This window comes from Barbus barbus, assembly GCF_936440315.1.
Source record: "Barbus barbus genome assembly, chromosome: 34".
Taxonomy (NCBI): Eukaryota; Metazoa; Chordata; class Actinopteri; order Cypriniformes; family Cyprinidae; genus Barbus; species Barbus barbus.
The window spans coordinates 23,600,425-23,619,079 of record NC_136762.1 but is presented as its reverse complement, the minus strand read 5'-3'; the positions used below and the strand labels follow the sequence as shown (position 1 = coordinate 23,619,079).

Below are 18,655 nucleotides of genomic sequence, written 5' to 3'. Positions count from 1 at the left end.
GGCCAAAGTAGTTGTTTGCTCTTTGACAGCACTATAAAAATCTAATTACATACGATAAAAAATAAGATAAACCAATAAACAGCAAAAAAATGTCTACACCTAATATTACTGTCAGTCCTCTGCCCTGAGTCTTGTGTTCCTGCCTCTTGTGTCCTTATTTGGTTTGTTTCCTGTCCTCGTTAAGTGTGATTATTAGTTCATTCTTGTCCAGCTGTGTTTTAGTAATTATCTATGATTACAGAAGACCAAACCTAAACTGTAAGCGGCGCCCCTTCACCTTGTTTTGCTAGTTTTTTAAAAAGTTTTTATTTGTTCCTGTTTGTTCTGTCTGTCACACGGCATGGAAGTCGCCACTCGTCATCCTGCCTTGGCCCACTGCAAGTCGGCGTGGGAGTTCGGCAGGATCGCCGCCAGTGCCGCCGTCCTCGGCTCTCCCAAGCCCGCCAGCCCACTAGCAAGTTCCTGTGGATCCAGTCCACACATCAAGGCCAGGAGTGCTGTGCCATGTCCCCGGAGTCATGGATTTTTAGTCTTGTTGAGCCCACAGGAACATTTTAATTTACCTTGTAGTGTCGGTCTTGTCCACGGAGACTTGTCGGGGGCTAGCCTCCTGTCGCTGAGGTGGAAGCGGTTGCTGAGGGACCCTGTGAGGGCCCCTGACTCCTTGTCATGCCCAGAAGAAAACTCAGCTTCCAAACCTAGTCCAGGAGGGCTTCCTGTTCCTGTGGGCAGTCCTGTTCTTGTTTGTCTAGCCCCGGAGGGCGCCTGATACCCTGTAGCTGCCCCATGGATTTTTTTTGGGGTAGAAGGGTTCCAGCTGTAGTGGCCGGGCCGAGTGGAATGAGGAACGTTCTGTCTGTTCCGCTCTGGAGGCACCCGTCCTGTAAGCCTGTCCATGTGTCTCCAGAGCACCCACCCCCCTCTCCCCGGTGGTACTGTTATGGCGTGGGACGCGCTTCCGGGAGGAGGGAGTTATGTCAGTCATCTGTCATGTGTCTTGTGTTCCCGCCTCTTGTGTCCTTATTTGGTTTATTTCCTGTCCTCGTTAAGTGTGATTATTAGTTAATTCTTGTCCAGCTGTGTTTTAGTAATTATCTATAATTATCCCTTGTATTAAGTCCTGTCTCTTCTGTCAGATTTTGTCTGGTCTACTTGTTACTCCCTGGTGTTTCTGTGTGTCAGCCCTGCCATGCCTTGTTTGGATTTATTAAAGACTGTTATTTTGAGTTTATCCTCGTCTGCGTGTTCCTCATTCATCCTTGCTGTGTAATGTTCACTCATCAATTTAGTGAGCTCGGGGAATGATTTTTGCCAATTTTCTTACTTGACTCTTTATATGAGTTGTGAGTGGTTCACATATGGGGTAACAAGTGTACAGTTTTTCATCTGTCATGTAGCTTTCTGCCCCACTGTCATAATAACAGTCTCTCTGTTCCAGCAGAAATAACCACAGTCCACATGTACTGCAGAGGCGCTCTTATATTGTGCTGTCTGATCCTTGAGTGATCAGCTATATTATAAATATAACACATGTATAGCAGAGCTTCATGTCACATTTCACTGATCTGGCATAACATTTAAACCACTTACAGGTGAAGTGAATAATATTGATTATATCGTTGCAATGCCCACCAGTCAAGGGGTGGGATTTATTAGGCAACAAGTTAATAGACAGTTCTTGAACTTCATGTGTTGGAATCAGGAGACTTTGCCAAGGACCAAATATTAATGGCTAGACAAATGCATAAATGGATATTTAAAATGTCTTGTGGGGTGTTCCTGGTATGCAGTGGTTAGTACCTACCAAAAGTGGTGCAAGAAAGGGCATTCGGGTGAACTGGTGTCAGGGTCATGAGTGCCCAAGGTTCACCTATACACATATGGGGCGCAAAGACTAGCCTGGCCCAACTATGGATGTTATGCTGGGAAACCTTGGATCCTGGCAATAATGTTACTCTGACATGTACCACCTACCTAAAGACCACATACACCCCTTCATGTGTGTTCCTTGATGGCAGTGGCCTTTTTCAGCTGGGTAATGCATTCTGCAAAAATTTGTTTTAAGGAACATGACGAGTTCAGGGTGTTGCCTTCGCCTCCAAATTTCCCAGATATCAATAGGATTGAGCATCTATAAGATATGCTGGACCAAAAAATCCGATCCATGGAGGCCCCACCTAACAACTTGCCAGAATTCCTTGTTGAAAAAAACAGCATATGCTGCTTAGGTATGTTTTGAAGCATGGCTGCTGGTTTAAGCTGGTCCTTAGCTGGTCATGTGCTGGTCCTAAGTAACTAGCTCCTGCTCAGGACCAGCTAAAACCAGCTCATGACCAGCAGCCATGCTTCAAAACATACCAGCATATGCTGTTTTTTTCAATAGGGTTAAAGGATCAGCTGCTAATTGCATGGTGCCAGAAACCACAGCACATAAGGGGACCTACACGATATTAGGCATGAGGTTTTAATGTTGTGGCTGATAGGGCATTGATTTTTAATTTCGGTCCTGGTGCTGCATTGCTCTGGACAATTTGTATGTCTCCCTTATCAGACACACTGAAAGCAGCATTTCGGCTTTTCTGTCTTTGATACCCCACAATCCTGTGCATTGAATTCTGTGACAGTTGAGCTAAAAAAATAAAAATGGTGTCTGAAAGGTTGGTGGTTAATTTGTGTGTAAATGTAGGTTTTTGACCAACTTTTTCCACTTTTGATGTCATTTCCAGCAGAAAGTATTGTAGTAATTAAATATTCACTTAGTTATCACCAAGGCTCTCTCTGTTTTACTGAAGATCATTGAGCTATCATGCTGCCTATCATGCTGAAGTACCTTTAGTGCACAAAAACTGCCTGCAAAATCATTGTCTAAGGCATCAAGTCAGCTGCCTAAGCTTTCAGACGCAGCCACTCAGTTCAGTTCATGGAGTACTCTTCTAATGAGCTGATTATCTGAATCAATCTGATCTTAACAGAGGCATACTAAATGTGCAGAGCTGTGGGGTGTCAGGAACAGAATTGAGAAGCTCTGATAAAGGGTAAGTTGTCACAATCTAAACCTGCTGTCTTAACCTGCCGCTTCCACAAAATATGTAAAAAACACTGTTACCACCTTCACTGCACGACAAATTTGAAATGAATTGCCGATTCAAGTGTTCAACTGCTTAATTTAAGAAATTATAAACAAAACAATGTAGAAAAAAATCAAGAGATATGTAATTAAGGAAAATGTGATTAATCAATTGTATAAAATTATAACATTTTAAACTAATAAACTTTTAGAAGTTCTAATAAATAAGACATTTTTGTTTATACTTTTTCTTGTTGATTTAAAGAAATTGAAGACCCACTTTATGTTCTCAATCTTACTGTTTGTAAGGTGTAGCCTACATATATTTGAAAAGACCTGCATGTAAATATATTTATATTATGTTCTTTAATTGCATCTATAATTATACTGTTGACCCTACTATACCCTCAAACCCACCTTTAAACCTAACCACAAGACAAAACCTGTCCCTAACCTTAACTGTTTCCCAACACAACACGAGTACATTTATGTAAGTACTTTATCTCTTTCTAAGAAGACATTACATTTAAAATTAAACATTTATATAATGTTACATAAAGTATGATTACTTCCATTTCAAATAAAAAATTGCATAAGTTTTATTATGCATTCTACTGGTTGACTACATTTATATTCATTTAGCTAATGCTTTTCTCCAAAAATACTTTAAAATGAAAGTTGTATAGATTACCCAAAAATGAAAAACTGCTGAAAATGTACTCACCAAGCATTCCTTGACTTTTGCAGAAGAATCTGGTGTTTATTGCAGGTACTGGTCAGCAATCATCTGTCCAGTCACTGGGATTGAGTTTCTGGAGCACAGCACCATCTCTTGATCAGCTTTGGCGATGTTGAGTTTCCTTACACTGACCCTGTTGTCCCAAAGGTTAGAGTGACTTTAAAAATTCCTGATTAGAATATATTCACAGGGGAATTTTAATTTATCCAGAAGAGATTTCTGTTTGTTCTTCCTCTCCTGGAACTCTTGAACACCCTTGTACTGCTGTGATTTTACCTCAATATTTTGGGTGGATGTTTTCAATTAGCTTTCAGTGAAAAAGTCTAATATTTATGCTGTAGTAATAGAAAATACCCTGTTTTTAAAAATACACTGAATTCCCTGTTTTCCCTGTTCCCGGTAAAGTAGGTTTGACTACTTTAGTCATTTCCATGAGTACAAATCTTAATGTTTAAGCATATGAAGAAATGATTGATTCAGTCAGTGTGGAAGAACTTGACTGGTCTGCATAAAGCAAAGTCCTAATCTCAAGTTCTTCCACACTGACTGAATCAATCATTTATTTTTTAACCTTATACACAGAGGCACTGTCATGTTAGAATAGAAAAAGGTCCTGTCCAAACTGTTGCTATAAAATTAGAAGCACACAATTCCCTAGAATATCATTATATGCTTAAACATTAAGATTTGTACTCATGGAAATTACTAGTGAGTACAAAGATTCATGTAGGAGGGAATCGGCCTCTCACTCTTTTCTTCAAAACTGCCTATAGTGGTTTGGTCATTTTCAAGTTAGATGATTTGTCTGGCCAGGGCAAATGTTGAAGCTCATCTGGGTGCTTCAGCTGTCCATGTATTATAATCACAACACCATATTTTATGCATCTTAGCATTGGTGCCATTAGAATTTTAGAAGTTGCAGATCTTTCATGGATGTTGTTCTCTGTTCTCGTTTTTTGTGGAAATAGGGTATTCAAGATGAGAAATTGAAATTTGCTGTCCTTTTGCTGCAGTAGTTGTTGTTTGGACACAATCCTGCTTAGTGTTCGATGGGTTGCTATCACTGAGTTTCGGTTTTTGCCCATTATTCTTTTTTTGCTTGATGATGTCTTGCTGTGCTTTGTGCACACAGTCTGTTCTTCTTAAAACACCAAACAACTGAGCTGTTAAGGTTATGCTCCTGCTAAATGTGATTTGCCATTTTTGGAAGTCTGACAAGGCACCTGTTTCACCCCATGGCCTGAACATAACTTATAATAGACTCATATTCAACCTAGAGAGTATGGACAATGAAAAGACAAATAAATATAAATACTAGTGCTGTCAAACGATTAATCGCTATTAATCACATCCAAAGTTTTTGTTTACATAATATATGTATGTGAACTGTGTATATTTATTATGTGTATATATAAATACACACGCATGCAAGTATATTTCAGAAAAATATGTTATGTGTATATATATATATATTAAATATATTTATTTATAATATAAATTATATGAATATAAATATAGACATGTAAATATTTTCAAAATATTTACTATAGTGTGTGTATTTACACAATAAATATACACAGAACACACATATTATGCAAGCAAAAACTTTTATTTTGGATGCGATTAATTGCGATTAGTCGTTTGACAGCACTACTAAAAACATTTTTCACTGCAGCATATAAAAATGAAATTTACCCCTCATTATTTTCACATTATGTACCATGATAATACCATATGTGTGCCATCATACAGCCTTCTGTATTCACTCTACAGTTTCAAATACTGTATTATATTTCTAAATTTCATCTAGAATATTGATGCTGATAGCTGGATATGCATTTTCACTTGTGTGTCCTTAAGGGACCAGAAATTGTTTATCTTTTTTAGTATCAGCATGTTGTAAATGATCTTTATGGCTTTATGTTTTCCAACTGTCTCTTTCGAAAGTCTCAGCCATGAAAAGATGTTCATCTCACACCTGTGCTGCTGTTGCTGTCAGGAGGGCTTTGAGTTCAGGTGCTGCAACTCCATCTGTCTTCACCAGGTTCTTATTAAAACTCAGTCACTACTTCTATGATGTGGAGAACATTTTGGATTGGAACGCCTGGTTGAGGTCACAATTCATAAAATTCATGGTATTTTTATTTTCCAGAACCATATGAACCCCCACTTTTATATGTCATTGATCCTAAAATGTTAATGGACTCATTCAGCTTCTTACTACCTACTGGATTGCCTAAAGAGTTTAGGTAGACATTGTTAAATTGCCTCCATCGCGGAATGCTTGTGTCTCTACAGATTTGCTGGCCAGTCCGAATGGTTTCGTCCAGACTCTAGAGGAAGATTCAGCTATGACTTCATGAGCACACCTCATGCACAAATAGAGGAAGTGGATCTGAGTGGCACTCTAATAAACCATAATGGACTTGAAAACCTTGGTAATCTACGATTGTTGTATTTAAATATACATTTGTTGCATGAACTACCATGCGTCTCCAGATGACTAGGCCTTTGACCGGTCAAGTCCTTATTTGTATTTGCCGCCCAGCCAAATTATGTTCTTGTCCCCATCTCGTCTGTCACAACTCATTTTGTGCGCTCCAAATCAAACCCATGCAAAATGAAGTTTTTTCTGTGCCCCTTCTGTAGATTCTGTTTTCTAAAAAATAGATTCTAATAAATGTCCTGAGATAGTATGATATCCTTGACCTCTCCTGGAGCATTGCTTATTTGCTTTGAAAGCATCTCATAATTTCATTGCAGTTTTGGTGAACAATATAGAAATAGACTGAAATATGCTACACACGTCCTGAAAAGTGAAGCCAAACATTCTGATCACCCCATGGTGGCTTTATATACGGCAAATCCCCCTCTCTCTCCATGTAACGAATGGGATGTGAGCCAAACTAAAAATAACCAAATGACAAGTAATTATTTTAACTTTTTTTTTTTTTTTCATTTTAGGTAGTTTTTATCTTCCGTATCACTGATGTATGTTCAGATGTCCAATTTTCTAATAAGTTTGTTTTATTTGATGCTATAAAAACAGTGTGGTGTCATGGTTGTGTGTGGGAGAATGGGCAGGACCTTCATACCGAAGTGTTACCTTATGATCACTAATGCTCAGACTATGGGTCCAAATGACATCATCAGTGCAAAAGGCCATTTGGAGGACATTTTGGCTTCATTTTTCTACGTTGTTCATCTTTTTTTGCAGTCTATCCATAGATCACAGAAAAGCATTCCCTGAATCTTAACAGAAAACAAAACCTATGATAAATAATTGTTCACACAGCTGCCACTAAAACATGTTGGTGAGGTGTAATTTGTTGTCTCTTCTCAGTGAAACAGAATAAACTTCAGACTCTTTCTCTGCGAGGATGTCCTGAAGTGGATGACTGGTTCCTTGCATGTCTACATGTCTTTGGAGAAAGTCTGCTGGAGTTAGACCTGTCCCACTGCTCTCATGTCACTTTGGGAGGCCTCAGGTCTTTACTTGTGTCTTATATATGCATTATCTGGACAAACTCGATTTTTGTTTTCAGGGCGACAAATAACCCAAACATACATTGTATGTTTTTAAAAATCTCATATTCTGTGTTATTTTTGTCCCTCCACCTTAAAACCTCAGAAAGCTAGAGCGGCTGGACATTTCCGGCCTTCCACGGCTGCAGAATCCAGGCCTGGTACGGATTCTATTGGAGGAAATGCTGCCGCACTGCCAGGTCACTGGAGCTGAATACGAGCAGGGCCTGATCCAGCCAGACAGCCCAGAGCAAACAGAGGACCATCACGAAGCTTCCACACACACTGGACTTAGACATAAACTATGGGCTGCTGACAGTGGAGATTCTATATTATTGTTCGTTAAAGTGCTGTGCTCATGTATAGGCTATGTTTCTGTTTTTACTATGTAAAATACATTGTATTTGATCATTGACACAATAAATATTTGTTTAATATGCAAGTTGAGCTTGTATACTTAAATTTGATTTATTAAATATAAACTAACCAGGGGTTCTCAACTCTGGCCCTCTTGATCAAGGTTGGAGATAAACTCTGCAGGAAAGTGGACCTCGAGGGCCAAAGTTGAGCACCCCTGAACTATACTATGCTACCATTAAAAAAAAAAAAAAAAAAAAAAAAGCAGGTGACCGGTGTTAAATCTGATTAGTCAGAGAGAGTAAATCCTGTAATCCTTTTTATGGAGGTGTGAGGATATTGAATCTAAGTGTTAGAAAGACTGATGCACATACACGGGAAATGTAGATGAAGAAACCTGACTTAAGGTAATGTTTTTCCATTATGCGAATATGTAAACAATTTATTTTCTTATTTTCAATATTAGTCTTAAAACCTGACATTATTTTTTCTTAAACTGTTGCATTAGCATTGCCTTGAAAATGTTGTACAAAGTTTCCACCCGGAAGATTTGAGCTACAAAGTGTAGAGAAATATTACGTAGTAGAAATAATACAGAAGTGTGTCTAATGGCCATTTTTCAGAAAACCCGAACTGGGCCAGCATTAGAGGTCCGGAAGGTGTCTAATCGGTCAGATGATAAATAAACTTCCTGGTTTTTTACATTTACCCCCGGTTTCACAGACCAGATTTAAGCCTAATCCAAGACTAAAATGTAAATCTGAGCTGTTTCAACTGAAAGAAGACTGATCTTAAAATATATCAGTGCCTTTTTGTCTCAAGATGCACACCAGCAATGTTCATAAAAATGACTTAAATGTCCTAATTGAACTATGGCTTAATCCTGGTTTAGTCTAAGCCCTGTCTGTGAAACCGGGCCCTAGTTAATTTTGCTATTTTAACTTTAGTGTCATTCAGTAACATATTTAAGACTGCCACAGCACTGACCGCAATGCATTATCATGCGATACCTGTTACTTTTCTCATCGCTGTCAGCAAGAACCAATCACAGTCGTTTGTAATCGCTGGGGAACATGTTTTTTTTTAAACAATTTTATAGACATTGCAACAGCGGATTTTTATTTGCATACCAGGTACCAGTACATGGAGGCATTTAAATGAATATACGATTAAGCCTATACGTTTCTCCTGTAAAATAAAAATCGTCCTTTGATTTGAATGTGACTCAACGGAGGACTCGGCTCTCTGAGCCTCTATAGCGCCCCTCGAGGAACATTAACATTAGCCACCCAATGAAATATTAGCGACGCACACAAGCAATTGCCCCTTTAATAAAACACTGTTGTTGTCATCTCTTAACTTTGTGTTTTGAGATTTTTAGTACTGTTTGAAAGCGGATAGATGTCTGAAGGTAGTTTTATGCTTGTGCATTTGTTTATGTGGGTGTTATTATCAGTTAGCCTTTAGCAGAAGCTAATTGTGTATTGGAAGTTCTTCCACTGTTTATGTGACTGATATTAGCTATTATGACATTCACATTAGTGTGATATGTGTTATTTTGTGCTGTAGAGGTATCTAAAAGAGCAGAAGAGGAGGCTGACACACCAGATCTCGAGGTAAATAAAATACAATTGTGAGTAAATTTTATAACAGAAATACACAGACGTCTATAGATATAAACATTACACGTAATTATGTGCATAACATCAGACACACATTAGACTTATCATGGACATGTACCAGTAAAACCATTGTATTTGTGAGACTTTCACAAAGCTAATACCATGCTTTGTTTAGATTTTTTTGAACTTGGACCATGGAAGTGACATTGTATTCTATGTATTTATCAAAATAACCATTTGACGTAATAGTACGTTATTATTTAAAATCTAAAATGGCAATAGAATAATAATGGCATATTAATACAATTATTTAATAAAAATACTCCAACCTGTGCCAATAATTTTAAAAAGGCCACATTTTAGATTATATATTAGCTTGTTCTAGTGATTTTTACCCCCTCGGCAGTATTTTTATTTTTTTTCCCACAAAACAAATGTATGCATAGGAAATGAATGTTACATGAGATATAAACACAACACATGTAAATGTAGTAAACATCCACCATGTTCAGCACACAGTAAGCCACCACTTTGTGTATATGTCAAAATGAAAAGTATTATTTTGTTACATTTTTCTGCAGGCTCAGTCTGACGACAGCAGCGACGAGGGTGACGCTTCAGGAGACACTGAGAGTATGTGTCAAATAGTCCGTCTTAAAGTACATTTAAAGAAATCATGTGATCTAAGCTGAAGTTAGATGTGCTCTTTTTCAGTGGATTTCCTGCGCAGTCTCTTCTCACGCACTCTTGGCCTGAGTCCTGGAGAGAAAGTCTTGGATGAGCTGACCCTGGATGCGGTCGCCCGCTATATCCTTAGTGGCAAATGTGAGTTAACTTCTCAGATGAGTCCAGCCTTTAAAAGTGTGTTCAATGTTAAAATACTTTATTATATATTTAATTCAATATGAACAGTCAGCTGCAAAAAAAAAAAACATTTATAGGTTTGCTTCCTGTGTAAACACTGTGATGTTGGCAACATATTGCACCTTTATGCAGTTATTTTTGAGTCAACTTAGTGAGATGCCTATCGGTAAGTTGGATGTGTCTGACTGTCTCAACAGGCAAGAACATTATCTGTATGGTTGGAGCTGGAATATCTACATGTAAGTAGATCACTTACCATAAAATGCATTTTTATTAAACTAAGCACATTGCTTTTTAAATAGATTTTATCTTATTTTTCCTTTTATATTTAAAGACTTATATTTTTATATGGTCCTGACTATTATTATTATTATATAGCACTTTTCGTGTTTGTTGCCATCTTATGATAAATCGCAGTTTTCCTCAGCTGTAAGTCACTTTGAATAAAAGCATCTGCCAAATGAATAAATGTAAATATTATGGCTTTAATGTGTAATTATTGTTTCATATATTACACTATTAATTAACCTGTAGTCTCTTCCTCATTTAGCTGCTGGCATCCCAGATTTCCGCTCTCCTGGCACTGGTCTATATGCTAATTTGCAGAAATACAATCTGCCTTACCCAGAGGCCATCTTTCAGATCGACTATTTTAAGGTCTGATTGTCATTCTGAAGACAATCATATGTCTCATTATTTGTCATCTAAGAAGACAGCAGCCAAATTTGTCTTTCTCTCTTTCTAGAAACATCCAGAGCCCTTTTTTGCTCTAGCCCGAGAACTCTACCCAGGACAGTTTAAGGTAATATATGAATCTTTTTCTGACTTTCATGGGTCACCAATGAAATTCTGTTAGAAATTAAATCAAACCAAAAGTCAGAAATGAACAACTAATGCATATTTAATTTGCCAGCATAGAACATACATGCGTTTCTAACAAAAGAGTTACGTGAAATGCATACAGAATTTACAGAAATGCTGGCAAACCCTCCACTGTGTTATGCCACATTCCCTTATTATTTATTTCACACATATTACATGCTCTTCTTTGTCTTGTCATGAGTTTGATAAGGCACCACATACAAATAATGACACATGTAATACTGTGTTTGTCTGTTACATGCTCTTTGGTTTCTTCAGCCAACAGTGTGTCACTATTTCTTGAGGATGCTGAAGGACAAAGGTCTACTGACTCGATGTTACTCTCAGGTAAGATACTGTTTTATGTCACTTTATGCTATTATTGAAAAATAATTATTGTACATGTATTTTATAACATGTAATTACTTCATATAATACAATTATTATTGTTATTTTTTAAGAATATCGATACTTTAGAGAGAGTTGCAGGTCTGGAAGGAGAGGACCTGATTGAAGCTCATGGTACATTTCACACCTCTCACTGTGTGAGCTTGCTGTGTCGTAAGGAGTACTCCATGGACTGGATGAAAAGTACAGTATTGAACGCTGACATTTCTCTGTGCTTTCTGTTTTAAATGAGATGTGGGAATATAGTTAACTATTCACATTTCGTGTTTTTGACTCGCAGATCAAATTTTCTCTGAAGATATTACTAAGTGTGATTCCTGTGGGAGCCTGGTAAAACCTGGTAAGAGAAATTACTTCTAAGAATAAAAGTAATTGCACTCTTTTCATCAGAAAGTTTAAAAGAAGTAAGAACTCACGTTGTGTCAATCATGTTTACACACTGCCTCCGAAACTTTTATCTGTCATAAAAAATTCGGATCAGGTTTGATTTTCTGTGTTTTCGCATCCACAGCAAGCATTTTGATAGGAAAGGATGACGAATACGAAAAAAAATGAAAATTGCATACAAAAATTTCGGACACAGTTATTCTTCCAACCTTAAGAATAATGTATGATTCGAATTAAAATTTGAGTAATTTTGGCTTCAAGGTCTAGTTCACCTAAAAATGATGTAATTTCAAAGTATGATTTTCTTTCTTCCTTAAAACACAAAAGATTGTTACAACCGCTAGGGGTCAGCCGTAACAGGAAAAGGAAGAGAATCTCAATATCAGAGAGATGCTTATTTACAAATAAAGGGTTTAGCGACCGGGACAGACAAGGCCTTTTTAACACACTACACTTCCTAAATCAAAATTATAGAAAACAAAATACAGTTTCAACTTACCTGACTCCCTAAATCAAAAATAATGTGAAAAGGTATTTCAAAACCCCTACATCCCTTAACTAGCCAAAACGTATTTACAAGTCTGTAGCCAACAAGTCAAAAATCGGAATACAAAATCGTAGTCAATCAGGCGTGGGTCAAGGAAATAAGGAATATCGCAGATTGGAGACACAAGCACTATCACAAAATTACAATCACACTCACAATCTCAAACTATATACAGTCTCTCTGGTAAGACACTCAAAAACTTGAATGAACAACGTCGGCAAAACGCAAAGCAATGTACTACGAAGTCACACACGATGGCATAATGCTGGCCCAGGTTGAGTGTTTGGGGCAGTCCTTATATCTGGGTCAGGTGACAAGGAGAACCAGTCCCAGCCTTCAATTATCTCAAGGAGCCACCCATGTGAAACACAAACATGCACATACACATACAGAACACAAACAACGAACAAATGACTTGGGCTCATAACAAGATATATTGCAGAATCTCAAGAGTTGCTCTATATAGAGTTGCATAAATATAAAATATACAATAAAGGAAGTCCATACCGGCTATATAAGAGAATTTATAGTCTTCTGAAACTACAGTATATAGTGAAAGTGACGTGACATACGGCCAAGTATGGTGACCCATACTCGGAATTCGTGCTCTGCATTTAACCCATCCAAAGTGCACACACACAGCAGTGAACACACACACACACACACCGTGAACACACACCCGGAGCAGTGGGCAGCCATTTATGCTGCAGCGCCCGGGGAGCAGTTGGGGGTTCGGTGCCTTGCTCAAGGGCACCTCAGTCGTGGTATTGAGGGTGGAGAGAGCGCTGGACATTCACTCCCCCCACCTACAATCCCTGCCGGCCTGAGACTCGAACCCGCAACCTTTGGATTACGAGTCCAACTCTCTAACCATTACGCCACGATATACGCTGACAATCAGTCCAAAGTTCATTCCATCATTAAATTGATTTCATTTGTGACTAGCCTGTACTTCTATTATGATGATTTTAGCCTTTTGGTGGATGCATTTCTTCTTTTTTTTTTAGATATTGTGTTTTTTGGGGAGAATCTACCTGCCCGATTCTTCACTACCATGAAAATGGTGAGGATTCAGCTGTTAAGGTCAAACTTTCCTTTCAGTCGGTCCACGTTCCCAGTGGTACTATCATTCTATCATTCTACTGCAGGACTTTCCTCGATGTGACCTCCTCATCATAATGGGCACATCCCTGCAGGTTCAACCATTCGCATCACTAGTCAATAGGTAAGATATTCTAAAGATGTCTTTACGTATCCTTTGGGCCCCACAAAATCTTAAGATTACTTCTCATTTTCTGTGCTGATTCTGGAGAAAATGCTGTGGAATTGATGTAAATAAGGTAAAAGAACTGGATATTTTGTACTATTTAAACTATATTTAACATGTATTGCAATGATTCTGCACAAAATATGTAGGCCTGTGATTATGAAGTTTTTTTATATATATCTCTGACTCATTGTCTCATCTGCAGAGTGTCAAACAGCTGTCCTAGACTACTCATCAATTTGGAGAAAACTGGACAGGTCTGTAGCTGAATCAATGTTTAATCATTATAAACATTTTAATAAAACAAATACATTTTAGAGTTACATTTTTGCATTGTTTCTTTCCCAAACAGTCAGAATTTGGCATGGGGTTATTTGCTTTTGGAGGAGGAATGGATTTTGACTCCGACAAAGCCTACAGGTGAGGCCTCCAAGCAATGTATTGTTAAACAGTTTGGTTTCTTTAGGCCTATTCACAGGCATTATGAATTGCTGACCAAAAAAGAACACCAAAACTATTTAAACTCATCCTGACATGATACTGATTTGGCAAATGGCACACATTTACATTACTATTTACTGTATATAACAGGATGCTGAACTTAGTTACATTGTTATGAATGTAGCTCTGTTAACAACAAATCAATTATTCAATAATTTGATCAGTTTTATCTGAAATATATAAAATATTGTGTGAAAGGCCCAAGTGTGCAAACGCCTATCGTTAAAATAATTTGCAATCAATGTAATGCATCGTAAGTGAATAAAATGTTCAAAAAACTTCCAAACTTTAAAAATGGTGTGAATATTCGTACAGGTGTTAGTGGGGTTTGAGAAGATTGTATTGATTTGTATTAATCGTTCACAGAGATGTGGCTCACCTGAGCACCTGTGATGATGGCTGCTTGGCTCTCGCTGAACTGCTGGGCTGGAAAGTAAATACAGGCATATTCACACACAGATCATTTCAGACACTTTTAAGGTGTTACATGTACTTACTATTATAATAACAATTAATTTTGCATAATTGCATGCAAGTAACCCTAGGCCAAACCCTAATCCTAACCATATAGACCCTTTTAGGGCTGACGTCACAGTTACGTCACAGCGCTAGCTGGAGGCGAAACAAAGAGGAAACTGGAGGCGGCCAATTCAAACCAGTGCAGATTCGGCTATATAAGGAGCTTAAAATATAATCTTGCTGTGATGTTGGGTGCCAGAATCGATGTAGTAGAGGCTTCAATTTGAAATTTTAACGCATACCTGCTGCCTCTGCCAGACAAACCCTCGACAGCTGTGCCGAAACGAGATTAAACGAGCGGACTGGACCGAAACCACTGTCAAAAATGCTCGCGTTTACTGCGCACACTTATCAGAAAAGGTTCATAATAAGTAATGTTATTGTCTTTTGTTGTTATGGGCGCGTCTAAAGATTTCTAATGGATCTCACCACTATGTCATGTGTGAAATAATGTATGTGTGTAAAACAACAAACTAAAGATTTATATGCTTAAGTCATGTGTAATTGTATATACATTGTTGTGATTAATTGTGGCTGGAATAATAATGTAACGTTAGCTGTAGTTGCCTGTTGAAATTTAAATATATACATCTTCACGACTAGATAGACACGGTGAGTTTGTCTTTACGATACAGGTTAGATGTGAGTCACTCAACCGGAGGGAATCCTGTCAGAGCGACCATCCTTTGAGTAAAAGCATGTGCGGGTTGGCAAATCTGGTTTCGTCTGTTAAAGTTAACCTTTTCAAATAACAATCGCGGTCCCGGACAGTGAGTGACCTTACATATGCATGTAAAATCGGAATTTCTCCAGTTATTGTTAAAAAAAACGAACTAACAAACTTCATAGCTAGCATTAGTGATGTGGTCAGTGGAATCTTTCTGCCTCCAGCTAAGCTCCGCCCACAGAAAAACATCACAATGTTTACTAACAGAAAAAGGGTCTATAGTAAGTACATGTAGTTAATTAATATTACTCCGTATATATAATTACACTGTAACAAGGACACCTTCAAATAAAGTGTAACCTTTTATTTAAATCGGTAATATACAGGTCCTTTTCAAAAAATTAGCATATTGTGATAAAGTTCATTATTTTCTGTAATGTACTGATAAACATTAGACTTTCATATATTTTAGATTCATTACAACACAACTGAAGTAGTTCAAGCCTTTTATTGTTTTAATATTGATGATTTTGGCATACAGCTCATGAAAACCCAAAATTCCTATCTCAAAAAATTAGCATATTTCATCCGACCAATAAAAGAAAAGTGTTTTTAATACAAAAAAAGTCAACCTTCAAATAATTATGTTCAGTTATGCACTCAATACTTGGTCGGGAATCCTTTTGCAGAAATGACTGCTTCAATGCGGCGTGGCATGGAGGCAATCAGCCTGTGGCACTGCTGAGGTGTTATGGAGGCCCAGGATGCTTCGATAGCGGCCTTAAGCTCATCCAGAGTGTTGGGTCTTGCGTCTCTCAACTTTCTCTTCACAATATCCCACAGATTCTCTATGGGGTTCAGGTCAGGAGAGTTGGCAGGCCAATTGAGCACAGTAATACCATGGTCAGTAAACCATTTACCAGTGGTTTTGGCACTGTGAGCAGGTGCCAGGTCGTGCTGAAAAATGAAATCTTCATCTCCATAAAGCTTTTCAGCAGATGGAAGTATGAAGTGCTCCAAAATCTCCTGATAGCTAGCTGCATTGACCCTGCCCTTGATAAAACACAGTGGACCAACACCAGCATCACTGACTGTGGGTACTTGACACTGGACTTCAGGCATTTTGGCATTTCCCTCTCCCCAGTCTTCCTCCAGACTCTGGCACCTTGATTTCCGAATGACATGCAAAATTTCATCCGAAAAAAGTACTTTGGACCACTGAGCAACAGTCCAGTGCTGCTTCTCTGTAGCCCAGGTCAGGCGCTTCTGCCGCTGTTTCTGGTTCAAAAGTGGCTTGACCTGGGGAATGCGGCACCTGTAGCCCATTTCCTGCACACGCCTGTACACGGTGGCTCTGGATGTTTCTACTCCAGACTCAGTCCACTGCTTCCGCAGGTCCCCCAAGGTCTGGAATCGGTCCTTCTCCACAATCTTCCTCAGGGTCCGGTCACCTCTTCTCGTTGTGCTGCGTTTTCTGCCACACTTTTTCCTTCCCACAGACTTCCCACTGAGGTGCCTTGATACAGCACTCTGGGAACAGCCTATTCGTTCAGAAATTTCTTTCTGTGTCTTACCCTCTTGCTTGAGGGTGTCAATGATGGCCTTCTGGACAGCAGTCAGGTCGGCAGTCTTACCCATGATTGCGGTTTTGAGTAATGAACCAGGCTGGGAGTTTTTAAAAGCCTCAGGAATCTTTTGCAGGTGTTTAGAGTTAATTAGTTGATTCAGATGATTAGGTTAATAGCTCGTTTAGAGAACCTTTTCATGATATGCTAATTTTTTGAGATAGGAATTTTGGGTTTTCATGAGCTGTATGCCAAAATCATCAATATTAAAACAATAAAAGGCTTGAACTACTTCAGTTGTGTTGTAATGAATCTAAAATATTTGAAAGTCTAATGTTTATCAGTACATTACAGAAAATAATGAACTTTATCACAATATGCTAATTTTTTGAAAAGGACCTGTATATGTTTTCCCTTTCTTGAACTGTGTTTGTTGCATGAGATGTCACCACTCTCGTTTCAGGCAGAGCTGGAAGAGATGGTGAAGCGTGAACATGCTTTAATTGACAGCAAAGATGCTAAAAACAAAGACAAGGAAGCCAATCAGAGCTCCAGAAGCACTGGGGCAGAGGCTGGAATGAGTGACAAGACAGAATAACCAATCACAGCATGAAGAGGCTGTCTATGTAATTCACTCCACGTCTCGAAGCTTAGACAGGAACAGCGAGACAGACAGGAAACACTCTTGCAGGAACATGGTGTTATGCTTGGGCCTTGAGGCGGCTTTGATTAAAACAAAAGTTTGTGAAACACAACTATGAATAACAGTGCTTTAAATGTAATATTTTAAAGTTTAACTTTTAACTTATTACACTTTATGCTTTATCATATGGCTCTCACTTTATCCTGCATAAAACAGATTCTCACTACTATAATGCACCTGCAAGTTTTTCTCATAATTGTGATTTGCTTTTAAATTAAGTTAAATTACAGAAAAGCACAAAAGGATGTACAACAAATGCTACTATGCTGTATAAATACTTTATTCTTGCATTTTGCGCATTATGATAAAGATAATTTACAAAAAAATCCTGCTTAATTTTTACCCGGTTTCATGAGATTAACCATAATAACTAATGATGGTTTACGATCTTTTGTCTGACCTAAGATTTATTTTCTTTGTGCAATCATTTGTAGATTTTAGTATAATGTTAAATTTTTCAAAGGGTTAATGAATGTTTATTTTAATGAATTAATAATGATCTCTGCATTATACCAACTATTATAATATATTTTTTTTTTAGGTTTATTCATTCTCCGTTGCTTATTTTTGGTTTGGAATGATATCTACACCTATGGCTCAATTGTGTAAGAGGAAGTTGGCCTAACAGTGTTTTACAGCGTTACAAAATATGATATCTGATTGAGCCCAATGCAACCTTATGTGAAGAAACCAGAATGAAAGATGAAACCTTCAAGAGTTTTTGTACTGTGTATGCATGTGGTGTGATTGTCAAAAGGCATTCAAATTATAAAAAAAAAAAAAAAATGATGATTTATTCCTGGATGCTGATTAGTCAATATAGCATTCCAGCCATGCTAATACTGTATATATCTGTATATAGTAAATAACAGCTGTTCCCCTAGTGGTTATGTATATGACTGCATAACACACAGGTCAACTAGTAACCTGTTCATATGTCAGGTCCTTCACTTTGTAGTATGAAGTATGACACTATATTAATTTGCTTACCTGATGCTTTGAAAAAAAAAAAAAAAGATTGTGTAGTTTGTATGTTCATTTGTCTTGCTTTATTTT

General features: G+C 37.9%; 2 protein-coding genes across 6 annotated transcripts; both read left to right on the top strand.

The window, feature by feature from the left end:
* Nucleotides 1-340: 340 nt before the first annotated feature.
* LOC306854131 (distal membrane-arm assembly complex protein 2-like) lies at nt 341-7,723 on the top strand (the record flags this gene model as incomplete). The annotated part of the gene is made up of 5 exons (XM_079391958.1): nt 341-494; nt 5,754-5,919; nt 6,105-6,244; nt 7,150-7,304; nt 7,430-7,723. 5 exons carry the CDS (start codon nt 341-343, stop codon nt 7,721-7,723), a joined length of 909 nt encoding a protein of 302 aa, XP_079248084.1.
* A 287-nt stretch (nt 7,724-8,010) lies between these two features.
* On the top strand, nt 8,011-18,629 carry LOC306854498 (NAD-dependent protein deacetylase sirtuin-2-like). Of its 5 annotated transcripts, none has more exons than XM_079392586.1 (16): nt 8,011-8,095; nt 9,258-9,304; nt 9,892-9,943; nt 10,025-10,135; nt 10,372-10,413; nt 10,725-10,831; nt 10,920-10,976; nt 11,315-11,383; nt 11,497-11,626; nt 11,724-11,783; nt 13,385-13,440; nt 13,526-13,602; nt 13,850-13,901; nt 13,997-14,064; nt 14,512-14,578; nt 17,360-18,623. In XM_079392586.1, coding segments are annotated over exons 3-16 (1,032 nt in total). In that variant the 5' UTR covers nt 8,011-8,095; nt 9,258-9,304; nt 9,892-9,942; the 3' UTR covers nt 17,495-18,623. The 5 variants fall into 5 exon arrangements, 4 of the variants coding, with proteins under 4 accessions (XP_079248712.1, XP_079248711.1, XP_079248713.1 ...); XM_079392585.1 differs by lacking the exon at nt 8,011-8,095 and adding an exon at nt 8,769-9,099 and having other exon boundaries at nt 17,360-18,629; XR_013782844.1 differs by lacking the exon at nt 8,011-8,095 and adding an exon at nt 8,949-9,099 and having other exon boundaries at nt 9,258-9,321; nt 14,512-15,706; nt 17,293-18,369.
* Nucleotides 18,630-18,655: the final 26 nt, after the last annotated feature.

Excerpts from the sequence above, each read along its gene's own strand:
- LOC306854498 (XM_079392585.1), top strand. Across the intron at positions 13,441-13,525 it reads TCTTCACTACCATGAAAATG|GACTTTCCTCGATGTGACCT; the intron begins GTGAGGATTCAG and ends ATTCTACTGCAG. Across the intron at positions 14,579-17,359 it reads CTGAACTGCTGGGCTGGAAA|GCAGAGCTGGAAGAGATGGT; the intron begins GTAAATACAGGC and ends CTCTCGTTTCAG.